At 37.1% G+C, this 13,898-nt stretch overlaps 1 protein-coding gene across 1 annotated transcript; it reads left to right on the forward strand.

Moving 5' to 3' along the window:
- The first annotated feature begins 4,018 nt into the window (after nucleotides 1–4,018).
- On the forward strand, nucleotides 4,019–4,582 carry LOC137615938 (uncharacterized). The gene has a single exon (XM_068345623.1). The coding sequence runs from the start codon at nucleotides 4,019–4,021 to the stop codon at nucleotides 4,580–4,582; it is 564 nt and encodes a 187-aa protein (XP_068201724.1).
- Nucleotides 4,583–13,898: the final 9,316 nt, after the last annotated feature.

Below are 13,898 nucleotides of genomic sequence, written 5' to 3' on the forward strand. Positions count from 1 at the left end.
ATGCACATCTCCCTTACCCTTATATAGTGGTACAATATATGCACAAACCCAATCTACTGGTACCAATGACAACACAAAACACATATTAAACAATCTCACCAACCATTCAAGTACAGTCGCACCCCCCTCCTTCAACATCTCAGCTCTCACACCATCCATACCAGATGCTTTTCCTACTCTCGTTTCATCTAGTACTCTCCTCACTTCATCTATTGTTATCTCTCTCTCATTCTTATCTCCCATCACTGGCACCTCAACACCTGCAACAGCAATTATATCTGCCTCCCTATTATCCTCAACATTCAGTAAACTTTCAAAATATTCGGCCCACCTTTTCCTTGCCTCCTCTCCTTTTAACAACTTTCCATTTCCATCTTTCACTGTCTCTTCAATTCTTGAGCCAGACTTCCTTACTCTCTTCACTTCTTTCCAAAACTTCTTCCTATTCTCTTCATATGAATGACCCAATCCCTGACCCCACCTCAGGTCAGCTGCCCTCTTTACCTCACGTACCTTGCGCTTTACTTCCACAATTTTCTCTTTATATTTTTCATACTTCTCTATACTATTATTATTGGCAGAGTTTGATTTTTTAACAAAGGAGGTCCATCCCACCAAAAGGAGTTTTTTGCTAACACCTTAGCACTCTTTCCCCGTGTCAACCAATCACTGAGATTTTCAGATGACGGTACATAAGACAGGATCATAGATTAAGGGAGCCATAGATGCGTCATCTCTGCCTCTCCAAATGGCGTTTTCGTCACACCATACACAGCAGCGCCATCTGGTTTTAGTTGCGATGACTTGATGACCAAACCATGCCGAGAGTTAACAGCCATTCGCAGTACTGTGCTGCTATAAATTGCAGCAATTCGAGAGCCAAGAACCCGGAATTAGCTTTTTTCACCTTTCCAAAGTCTGGAAAACGTACAGATGTATCCAATATTGAAAGGTAAGTACTAAATAATGAGATTTTGGGGGCGTTTCCGTGGGCGATAATAAAGGTGTTTTCCGCTTCGCCTATTAAGATAGAGTGTATTGATTCTCTCAGCAGGTGTGTTGCCTTGCCAGATTGTCAATCACTGCTTGCCTCAATCAATCTATGCTTCAATCCCAGTTCTCAATGTGTTTTCTATTCGCTATGGCCCATCCCCACCCAACTGCATTATGCATTTCAATATAGGTGTGTGGTCGTTTGTGTTTTATTTGCATGTTATTTCATCAAATTTTTGACAGTACTTTTCCAACATTATACACTTGTCTGGTTATAAATGCCAATTGTTCATTGTTCATTTAAAAAAAAAAAAAAAACGTGAGCTGCCTAAAACATTAATCTGATAATAGGCATCATGCTATTTTACCTTTCCCATGCCTTCAATGTTATTTTTGACAATGTTAACTTCACAAAAATCTTGTTCATTGCTTTTTCTGAACACAATTAATTTTATGCACACTTTTTTTTTCTTTTTTCCTGCACAACTTTTTGGTTTGTTTTAGATAATCGATTCCTAGATTTTCAAATCGATTATCGGAATCGGTTTGTTTTTTCAAGTGATGATCAAAAAAGTCGATAATCGATCCATCACTATTTAATACTTTAACAGATATGAGCATGATGAGAAGTCTCTTGTCTGTAGATCAATCTGTTTGAATGTGGATTGGAAGAAATAAAAGTGAGTGTCTTCTACAGATTTGAGAATATAATGCATCGAGTAGTGATTGGAGAAAAAAAAAAAACTTGAATATATCAAATATACCCTGATTTTGTGAACAAATCGGAACAGACTGCCATGTGATTGCAATATAGGTGTGTGGTCATTTGTGCCCTATTTGCATATCATTTCATCAAATTTTGTCTACAGTACTTTTCCAACATTACACGCATGCCTGGTTATAAATGCCGATTGTTCCTTGTTCATTTCAGGAATAAAAGGGATTTTTGCTATTGCTATAATATTCGGTGAAAAGCATATGATTTTGTTGTCAATCCAACATTGATTGTTAACGAAGTGATGTACTTTTAATAACAATTGATGAATAAATACATGATCTTAATAACAAGAGGTGCAAACTATTGTCTATTATATGAAATAGCTATGATAGCTAATGTTATGACCATGAAATAAATTCCTTATGAAAAAACAAATCCACCAACCTTGCTTTTTCTTTGTTTTTTGAAAATCAAGTATCGTGTAAGTACATCTAATGGCGGGTATTTGGACTTTAGATAATTTTGCGAAAATTAAATTTTTTTGATTTAACCATAGAAAAAAAATTACATTATTTTTCTTTTATGTACCAAGTGCTGAATATATATTTTGTGGATAAACAAGTTGCGTACAACAGCAATGTAATGACGTTTTATTTCATTAACGGTTTTATTGAGCCTAATTACTGTACCTGGTACAATAAAAAAGTTTAATATCACCAGTGCTAGTAAATTTAGGGAGATTACTAGATAATAGTATATGACACACTCTGCTAATTAAGTCCCGGTATAATTCACTTCATACCAAGAAAGTCTGGACTGGAACCACAGACACTAGGAAACTGAAAATTTTTTTTTCATATTTTTGCGGGGATTTAATTTTCAATAGTATATCATCTACCAGGGATGGAAGTTATTTTATAGATTGTGTGTTTTCCAAGGATCTTCAAAACCACCAATATTTACCTATGCTTCACGCTTTCCATTAGTTTTGTGGAATTCAATGTTATACTTTGATAAATAGGTTTTTTTTTTCTGTCGTTTTTAGCGGAAAATGTGTTGATACATATTTCCATTTTTTGTGGTTTTGTAAAATATTCACTTCGAATTCCATTAGATTTTTGTATTTGTCACGTATCAAACCAGTTTCCACGGATAATCAAACTTCTTAAAATAATACATCTATGATCAAACACATCTGCTGCTTGAGCCGGCCGTTATGACCACAATAGAACATAGATGGCGCTGCATGCGTGGTGTGACACCTTGTCATAATGTAGTGACGCATCTATGGCTCCCTTAATCTATGACAGGACTGACCCTGGAATCAAAGAGTTAATCTCAATTACTCTGTTTCTCATAAACACAGGCAGAACATTACTGGACACAATCCAGCTAAGGGTGACTTTACTGTCTGCCCAGACATATAATTGTTTAAACTCCTTCTCATCAAAGGAACTGGTGATACCTTACACATATTCTGCGATGCTAGCGAAACTTCATATGGTTGTGTGGCCTATAGAGCAAATGGTGAAAGCTCTAATATAATTTTAGCGAAGGGCAGAGTGGCGCCCATCAAGGAATTGACAATTCCGAAATTGGAACTAATGGCATTGTTGCTAGGAGCAAGAATGACAAAATTTATGATTGACTCCTTTGATGAGAAGGAGTTTAAACAATTATATGTCTAGTCAGACAGTAAAATCGCCCTTAGCTGGATTGAGTCCAGTAATGTTCTGCTTGTGTTTATGAGAAACAGAGTAATTGAGATTAACTCTTTGATTCCAGGGTCAGTCCTGTCTTACATACCGTCATCTGAAAATCCCAGTGATTGGTCGACACGGGGAAAGAGTGCTAAGGTGTTAGCAAAAAACGTCCTTTTGGTGGGAGGGACCTCCGTGGTTAAAAAATCACACTCTGCCAATTGATAGGTCATGGGTTGGATGTCAAATATACAGGGTGAATAGGACATTGTGGTCAGTGTTGTAGGGACATAGATGCTACTCGCCTGCTGGATTGGGAAAGATTCAGCAGAGCTGACAAGGTATTTAAGACCAAAGCTTGGATAATGCGATTTGTAAAGAATTGTAAATTATCAACCAATAAATGAAAAACTGGTAGTTTGACTCTGGAAGAGTTACAAGAAGGATAGGTCAAAACAATTGTTCTCGTACTGAGAGAGTACTTTCCAGAAGAATATAAAGCCCTGAAGAGGGAGGAAACAAACCCAAAACTGACATTAATTCGCCAATTGAATTTTTTTTGGATAATAATGTAATGAGATATAGAGGCAGGTTGGAACACGCGACAATGCCTGAAGAAGTCAAATTTCCTACTTTACTGAAAAAGGGTTGTGTTCTAAGTAAGTTGTTAATAAGACGACATCATGTGATGAAAGCATACATGGGGGTGAACGCTACTGAAGCCAGTGTAAGACAGGAGTTCTGGATTCCACAGCTGCGACAATTGGTCAAGGGCGTGTTACATCATTGTATGATCTGTAAAAAAGTTCAAGAAAAACCATTTAGAACTAATATAATACCCCCATTACCGGAATTCCGGGCACAACGGAAACAACCTTTTAGCGTTACGGGGGTGGATTACACCGGGACGTTATGGATAAAGGAAGGAAAACAAAATTCGGAGAAGGTATATATCATACTATTCACATGCCCGATCACTAGGGGTATACATCTGGAACTAGTCAGAAATCAGTCCACTGACTCATTCCTCATGGCCTTCCGTAAGTTTAGCAGCCGTATAGGCTCTACTTCACTAATGTTGAGGGACAACGCCACTACTTTCGTAACAGCATCTGAATATATGAAAACAATGCAGATAGCCCCCCTTTTCAAAACCATCTGGAGAAAATAGAGTGTAAGTGGAAATTTATTCCAGCAAGAGCACCTTCGTTTGGTGCAATCTGGGAGACATTGATCGAACTTTTGAAAACCTGTATGAAGAAGGTAATCAGTCGAGCTCTTCTCAGTTATGATGAATTATCCTGCATTTTGGGGGAATTGAAATCCATCATAAATGACAGGCCACTAAGCTACACATCGGGGGACCTTGATGAGAAGGAGATTTTAACTCCTAATTACCTGATCTTGGGTAGAAAATTAAGATCCTTTCCCAAGGAAACTATTAATTGGGAGGAGGTATCTGAAGACCAATTGTATAGTAAAACTCAAAATGTAGAAAGGAGATTCCTTTACATTTCCAAATTATGTAATCAGTTATGGAAAAGATGGGAACATGAATATTTGATTTCTTTAAGAGAGACTCATCGAATTGGAGTCCAACATAATTCTTGGCCCAAAATAGGAGATGTCGTCCTCGTACATGATGAAGGGCCAAGAAACAAATGGAAGTTGGGTCAGGTGATTCAGGTGCATGTGGGGTCTGACAATGTAGTTAGGGTAGCTACCATCAAAACCTTCCATGACCAGATCATGCGTCCTATTGTGAAGTTGTACCCGTTAAAGTTATGGCAAGAAGTTGAGACTCCTGATCCTGCCAAAATTCCTGAAGTGAGTACCCGACCATCCAGGAAGGCTGCTTGGGTGGCTGCCAAAACTAGAAAAGATTTGATTCAAAAAGGACTGTTGTAAATACTTGTATTTTATAAATTTTTGTGGCGGGGAATATGTCGTTACTTACAATAACGACATGGGAAATCAATTGTTATTGAATATCTATGTTCATATTGTATATGGAAAATGTTCCTTTATATTACATTGCCTTAAGTGGAAATGTGCAGGTTTGTGTACAAATGAATGTTTTATTTATATTTAATTGTAATAAGCATTGTTACCAAGGAATATTGTCTTGTGAATAGTTGTATAATTGGTTAACAATGTGATGTAAGTTGTTTGATAGTTTCGTTCGGTTTGTGTTGGATTGTTGGTTTCGTTCGTTTTGTTGTTTCTTTTGTCGTGAGCGAACAAGTTGGAAGTCGTGGCTTTGGGAAAGAGAGCGAACGTATTATTTTCAAGACAGAGGCAGCAGAGGTAACGGCCACAGTTGCTGCCTCTCATTTCTCAATCTCAACGTACGTAGCATGGTTTGGAGAACTTAATCAGAGTGAAGAGAATTTCACTTTGATTAATGATGCCACTCCTTCCCAGCATTTAATGAAGTGGATGAATTAGTCAACCGAAGTTTGGATGAGTATCTTATATTATTTAATTGCCTTGAATGGGATAAATCGCTAGGGACATACATATCTGTGCGTGGGATTCCGTGACTGGGTAAAATTAAATATATATTAATGGTATCGTGGTTTATCCGTGCCTATTGTAATCCAAACTCGGCAAGAACTTCATCTGAAACTAGTAAGTTAATAATTGGCGGGAAAAAGCTCAATAGAATATAGTATGTGCTTTTGTCTTTGTAACACAACGCAATGAATTTCTTTATGTAGAGAAAGGGTCTTGAGTTCTCTTAAACGAATCTGGTAATTAGTAATTTCAGTAATTGACTGAAGTCATTATATGTTGTTGCTTGTTTGAGCCTGATAAGTAACGAGATTTGGTGCCATGACCAAGATATGTCTGCACTATATTTGGTGTTGTGAGCCAAGTTGGTAAAAGTTTGTAGTACTTTTCCGCGGGATATATGAAGTCGTAAGCCAGTTCGATGAATCTTTAGTATAAATCCGCTGAAATATGTTGCCGTCTTAACCAGGTTTATGTGAAATTTGTTAGATTTTTCGACAATTTCTTAGTTATAACGCCGATCATATAATAATTCTTTGGTTTAGTCACATGTACGATTAATATCATTGGTGATTCTATTGGACATTTACGCAGGGTTTTCTTGCTATTAACTATGTTGTGTTGATGTTTTGCTGGATAATGCCTACCCTCCCTAACCTTGTTGAAAACTTTTGTTTTTCCACGTTTCTTTAAATTGGTATGCGGTATCCTGCCTACATAACCAGACGTGGTTAACCCGTCTCCTTTTCTCTTTGTGTGGTGCCGCAAGAAACAGTAAATACTTTTTTTTTGCGCTATTTCTAGGTTAGAGGCACTTCAGGCTTGATTAAAACGGTTTTGAATATGAAGTTTGATTAAATTAGTAAGGCTTTGTCCTGCTTGCCTTAAGTCTTAAATTGGGTTTTGTTATTTTCCTTTACTTTGAATTAATGTAAATTTTCTCTTGTTAGAATATTTCTCGTTTAACAATTTAATAATGAAGCGTAAAGTAGCTATTGTGGGACATTCTCATGTCACCCATATGGAGAATTGTTTTCATAGTGGTAGATCGCCATTATTGGAACCCTTAGAATATAAGACATTTGGTAGACCAGGGGCTGTTACAACCAACCTTATGACACCTGGCGTGATAACCGAACTTACTACCTATGGGCCTAGTATCACTACCTTGTTCATAGGTAGCAATGACTTAGATGTACCAGGAGATAACCGTAACCTGGTGAATAGAATTCACAAATGTATTCTAGGACTGGTAGAGTCTACGTATAATCAATAATTCAGAGGTTTTTGTTATGTTATTAGAAATACGTAAAACACCATCTAGAACCTCTGCCGAAAACTATCAAAAGAGAAAAAAACTGTTTAAACAAAAAATTAAAGCGAGATACAAGAGTTAGGGTGATCCCTACTTTATTATCAGAAGATGATTTAGCCAGAGATGGGATTCATTTCCCTCATAAAAGTTACAAGGCGTTGGCTCAACGTATTTGCTTTGAGTCAAACAAATATGTGAAAAGTAGAGGGTGGTAGAAGGTGAGTAGGATCGTGGTTACCCCGTCCTTCCCCTTCAGATTTAGGGCTTGGTTAAGTATGGGACAGGGCCTGCACATTCCACTATGCAATTATGATGAATTTCTCCTTTTTTTTTGTTTAATTTGGGAGAAAATTATTGGGTGATGAGTCACCTTTGTGAAAATTTGTTAATATCAACTTTTGAACCCAGTTATTATATTTGGATGCCTATTTATTATTTATTGAAAATTTGAATATATTGAATTTGCATTGTCTGAGTTTGGTCTTGTCACAATGGAGTCGTTGAAGCGTAGACGTGGCGGTTATAAATCCGTTATCACACGTTTTATTGGGAAGATGACCGAAGTGATTGATTCAACTGATATTGATGCTGTACTTCCCTTAGGGATTTTATTTTAGATAATTTGAACAAAGTTCTTGCTTTGGATGAACAAATTCTGGATTTAGTTAAAGAAGAAGAAATGTTTGATGAAATGATAAATCAAGCTGAATATGCAAGAGATGTCCGTACACATATCGGCAAACTCAATATCTCTATTACTAACAATTTGAAGTTACTAAACCCACTAACGCAACCACCGCCACTACCTACAGCCAGTATTAGATTGCCCAAACTGGATCTTCCGCATTACTGTGGAGGTATATGAGAATGGAATTCTTTCTGGGAACTATACGATGTGTCAGTACACCAGCGGAAAGACTTGGAACCAATTCAGAAGTTTTCATATTTACTAAGTTTGCTCACAGGAGAAGCTTCGAAATTAATCTCGGGATTTAAATTTGAAGTGGCCAATTATCCACAAGCTGTAGCTCTTCTCCCATCTACTTATGGAAAGAGATGAAATTAAGCATATTCTGGTGAGAAGATTGCTAGAAATGGAGTCTCCTTCTGCCAATTCTGAATAATTGCAAACTTTCAGAGCTAATTTTGAATGCTCAATAGGATCGCTTGAAAGTGAAAGGCTGGAATTAAATGAGCTTTATGTTATTTTGCTCTGTACCAAATTGCCTCAAAGCGTGAAAATGGAACGTATTTTGTGAAGATTTAACTTACCGTAAATTAAAGAAGAAACGCGGAAAGATGGCATATTCAGGTTCAAGTCAGGATCAGCAACAGTTGGACTGGTGGCGGTAGGAGAAGGTTCTGTAATATAATAGAACAATTAATGAACAGCACTCATACAGATAAAATATTAACGTGGTGAATAATAAAAATATTTAACGTGGTGAATAATAATCCACTAACAACCTAGTCTATCATACATTTATTTAAAACCAATATAATTAAAACTGGGAAGAATGTAAGGCATTTACTAAACATAATTCATGAAGACACGTGGAAGTTATGATATACTCAAAAATGAGAAAAGTTTACTAACCTTAAACTGTTCATTCATCGTCGGACTCGTAAACGGGAGGACGGGGATGGATTCCATGCGATTTGTATAGTCTTACCCCACTTCCAGGAAAAACTGATGGACCTGATTAATGGGATAAGACTCGACGAACAGATACCTCGAAAAATACTGGTCAAAGTAATCTGCTTTTTTCCCAGGTCTCTTTGACCATTCTTTCACGTTTCTCCACTGCCGCTCAATCGTCTGGGTATGAATACTAGGATCATTTGGTTCCACAAAGTTCTCCGAATGATTGATGACTTTGTGAATATATCCTTCCGTCGACAGTGTCTTGTAAGCGGCCCAACCGTCGCTCATGATAACTGACCCAGCTTTAATGTATTGCCGTATCAACGGAATCAAAGTTTCAGTACTATGATATTGTCCTTTTTTATGCAGGGGAATGATGAATTTTTTCTTTGATAAGCGCTCAATACCACCGAATAGCCAGACCTGGCTCAATTGTCTACCACGATGGTATTTTCGTTTCACAAAAAAAAAAAATTTCATCGATTTCCACGATGATATCGGGACCACCAATAGGTTCCCGGGTATACAACCAGTTTAACGTAACTTTGAAACAAAAACTACGCTAATCGACACTTGTCTGGTAGAAAAATGCAGAGTGCCAATTACTGTAGCATGGTCCTAGCTTTTTTGGACGAAATGGTTCGCAAACAGGACAATTTTCCACGCTGGCACGCGTGCATTTTCAAGAAAAGTACCCTTGAAGAGGCTAACACTGTAAGGACACTGTTTTCTTCTCTTTTTTTTGAACCCGAACATAACGACCACAATAAAACATATTTGTTTCTTGGCGTAAAGAACATGGCAAATTACAATATTTGCATAAAACAGAAATAGGTAGAACGCCATGAGCTCGCAAATACTCCAAGGCGTTGGGTGTATTTAACCATAATTTGTGAATAAACGACCAGGAGTTTTCTTCTACTTCTGTACCATTACACGTTATTTCGATGGCGGCCATTGTACACACACTTCTAAAAAAATACGTCGTTCCAGTAACGAGGTCACGGTAGGAGAGAAGGTACAAGAAGCCCAATTTAAATCTCTTGGTGGGGTCGGCAGGTAGGTAGGAAGGTGTCGGCCAATCAAAACATCCGGGGGTTAGTATTAATTGGTTTATTTGAGGACAAAGGCGTGACCTGGCCGAGAATTTGCATACGATTGGCACAATTTGAATCTCTTGGTAGTGTAAGCCTATTAAAACAAACACTCGGCGAGTGCGAGAAAAAAATAAAAGCTAAATATGAATAAATGATATTTTTATCGTAATGGCTGTTATGTTTAATATAGTAGAATAATTGGAAAACGAAATTATTCAATGAATAAATAAACCATGAAATAAGCAAGGCCATACTTGCGTAGGTTATCCTTGTGTACCCAAAATACATCGTATTAACCTTGGGGAGCCGATGAATAGTAAGTAGAGCAGTTATTACTACGACTACTACTACCACTACCAAGAAAGAGCAAACTGTGAGGAGCTTCCCGTGGCATGGGTCAGAGCAAACGGAACTTAGGAAAATTTACGACGTAAGCTAAACGATTTCTTTTATTATCACGTGTAATAAGATCTGAGCGATTTATTTTTAATGTTTTAAACTCGTGTAGTACTAATGATCTATTGAACTGTGATGTTTAAAATCGTTATGAAACAAAAGGGATAATCTAAAATAAAGCCAGAACGAACATACGCCGGGGTTACTACTAAGGCCCTCTGTTGTGCGTACCTACATTGTGACGTCACGAGCATGGCGTGCGCCACTGTCAACAAGTTTAAGTTTAGATTAGTCCTCCTTATGTTTGTTGAAGAAAACTGGATGTAGTAGAGAACGTTTAAGGGGTAGCTATAGTATTAGTAGAAGAGAGCTAAAAATACGTTTGAAAGAAGAAGAGTGAAAAAAATTCTTCACACTAATAGATGTTTGCCATTTTAAAAGTTTCTACGCGAAATAGAGGAGGAATCTTCATCTTGGTTTCACGTTGATCCCAAACGAAGGTGATATATTAAGTTGGATGATAAAAGTAATTTATTTTGACAACAATAATGATATATACTACCAACTTTAAAATAATTCATATTTGCAATTATTTCATCTATAGATTGCCATTTGTTATCAGAGCCTTCTTCTGGTATTTCTGTTCCACAATGAAGAATTTTTTAGGAAGCCTGAATTTCAATTTTTAAGCCCTCTGATTGACAGCATTTCAGATGTTCGTAAACGGTAATATCATCCCGCGTATTAAATGCTCTATATGATTAGCACATATTAATATGTGCATACACACACACACACACATATATACATATGAACAGTTCTCACACATTTAATGTTTAACTTGGTGTTTGATGATTCGCAAACGCATAATCTTTCACATATTCATTTTAAAAACAAAAGAAATAAAACGGGGAAGAATATGAGGCTATTACTTTATATAATTGATGAAGACACTGAAATATATTATAATATTAATAACAGGAACGTATATTTTGAAGATTTAACTCACCGTAAATTAAAGAAGAAACGTGGGTCGGTCAGGTGGTGTACGGCAACGGTGGGATTGATGGTGGTAGGAAAAGGATCTGTAATAGAGTATAAGAATTAGTGAACAGTTCTCACACATTTAATGTTTAACTTGGTGTTTGATGATTCGCAAATGCATAATCTTTCATATATTCATTTTAAAAACAATAAAAATAACACGGGGAAGAATATGAGGCAATTACTTTATATAATTGATGAAGACACTGAAATATATTATAATAATAAAAAATGGAACGTATTTTGTGAAGATTTAACTTAACGTAAATTAAAGAAGAAACGCGAAAAGACGGCATATTAGGTTCAGGTCAGGATCGGCAACGGTTGGACTGGTGGCGGTAGGAGAAGGTTCTGTAATATAATATAACAATTAATGAACAGCAGTCATACAGATAAAATATTTAACGTGGTGAATAATAAAAGTATTTAACGTGGTGAATAATAATCCACTAACAACATAGTCTATCATACATTCATTTAAAACCAATATAATTAAAACAGGGAAGAATGTAAGGCATTTACTAAACATATTTCATGATGACACGTGGAAGTTATGATATACTCAAAAATGAGAAAAGTTAACTAACCTTAAACTGTTCATTCATCGTCGGACTCGTAAACAGGAGGACGGGGATGGATTCTATGCAGTGTGTATAGTTTTCCCCCACTTCCAGGAAAAACTGATGGACCGGATTAATGGGATAAGACTCGACGAACAGATACCTCGAAAAATACTGGTCCAAGTAATCTGCTTTTATCCCAGGTCTCTTTGACCATTCTTTCACGTTTCTCCACTGCCGCTCAATTGTCTGGGTATGAATACTAGGATCATTTGGTTCCACAAAGTTCTCCGAATGATTGATGACTTTGTGAATATATCCTTCAGTCGACAGTGTCTTGTAAGCGGCCCAACCGTCGCTCATGATAACTGACCCATCTTTAATGTATTGCCGTATCAACGGAATCAAAGTTTCAGCACTACGATATTGTCCTTCTTTATGCAGGGGAATGATGATTTTTTTCTTTGATAAGCGCTCAATACCACCGAATAGCCAGACCTGGCTCAATTGTCTACCACGATGGTATTTTCGTTTCACAAAAAAAATTTCATCGATTTCCATGATGATATCGGGACCACCAATAGGTTCCCGGGTATACAACCAGTTTAGCGTAACTTCGGAACAAAAACTACGCTAATCGACACTTGTCTGGCAGAAAAATGCAGAGTGCCAATTACTGTAGCAGGATCCCAGCTTTTTTGGACGAAATGGTTCGCAAACAGGACAATTTTCCACGCTGGCACGCGTGCATTTTCAAGAAAAGTACCTTTGAAGAGGCTAACACTGTAAGGACACTGTTTTCTTCTCTTTTTTTTGAACCCGAACATAACGACCACAATAAAACATATTTGTTTCTTGGCATAAAGAACATGGCAAATTACAATATTTGCATAAAACAGAAATAGGTAGAACGCCATGAGCTCGCAAATACTCCAAAGCGTTGGGTGTATTTAACCAAAATTTGTGAATAAACGACCAGGAGTTTTCTTCTACTTCTGTACCGTTACACGTGATTTTGATGGCGGCCATTGTACACACACTTCTAAAAAAATACGTCGTTCCAGTAACGAGGTCACGGTATGAGAGAAGGTACAAGAAGCCCAATTTAAATCTCTTGGTGGGGTCGGCCGATAGGTAGGAAGGTGTCGGCCAATCAAAACATCCGGGGGTTAGTTTAAATTGGTTTATTTGGGGACAAAGGCGTGACCTGGCTGCGAATTTGCATGTGATTGGCCCAATTTAAATCTCTTGGTAGTGTAGGCCTATCAAAACAAAAACACTCGACGCTGCGTGAAAAAAAGAAATTTGAAAGCTAAATATGAATAAATGTTTTTATCGTAATGACTGTTATGTTTATTATACTAGAATAAGAGGAAAACGAAAGAGTTTAATGAGTAAATAAATAAAGTACCCCAATTTAAATCTCTTGGTGGGGTCGGCAGGTAGGTAGGAAGGTGTTGGCCAATCAAAACATCTGGGGGATAGTTTTAATTGGTTTATTTGGGGACAAAGGCGTGACCTGGCCGAGAATTTGCATACGATTGGCCCAATTTGAATCTCTTGGTAGTGTAGACCTATTAAATCAAACACTCGGCGAGTGCGAGAAAAAAATAAAAGCTAAATATGAATAAATGATAATTTTATCGTAATGGCGGTTATGTTTAATATAGTAGAATAAGTGGAAAACAAAATTATTCAATGAATAAATAAACCATGAAATAAGCAAGGCCATACTTGCGTAGGTTATCCTTGCGAACCCAAAATACATCTCATTAACCTTGGGGAGCCGATGAATAGTAAGTAGAGCAGTTAATACTACGACTACTACTACCACTACCAAGAAAGAGCAAACTGTGAGGAGCTTCCCGTGGCATGGGTCAGAGCAAACGAAACTTAGGAAAATTTACGACGTAAGC

This window comes from Palaemon carinicauda, chromosome 22, assembly GCF_036898095.1.
Source record: "Palaemon carinicauda isolate YSFRI2023 chromosome 22, ASM3689809v2, whole genome shotgun sequence".
NCBI lineage: Eukaryota > Metazoa > Arthropoda > Malacostraca > Decapoda > Palaemonidae > Palaemon > Palaemon carinicauda.

Bases quoted from the DNA above. Each gene is read 5' to 3' on its own strand.
- LOC137615938 (XM_068345623.1), top strand. From the start codon at position 4,019: ATGCCTGAAGAAGTCAAATTTCCTACTTTACTGAAAAAGGGTTGTGTT.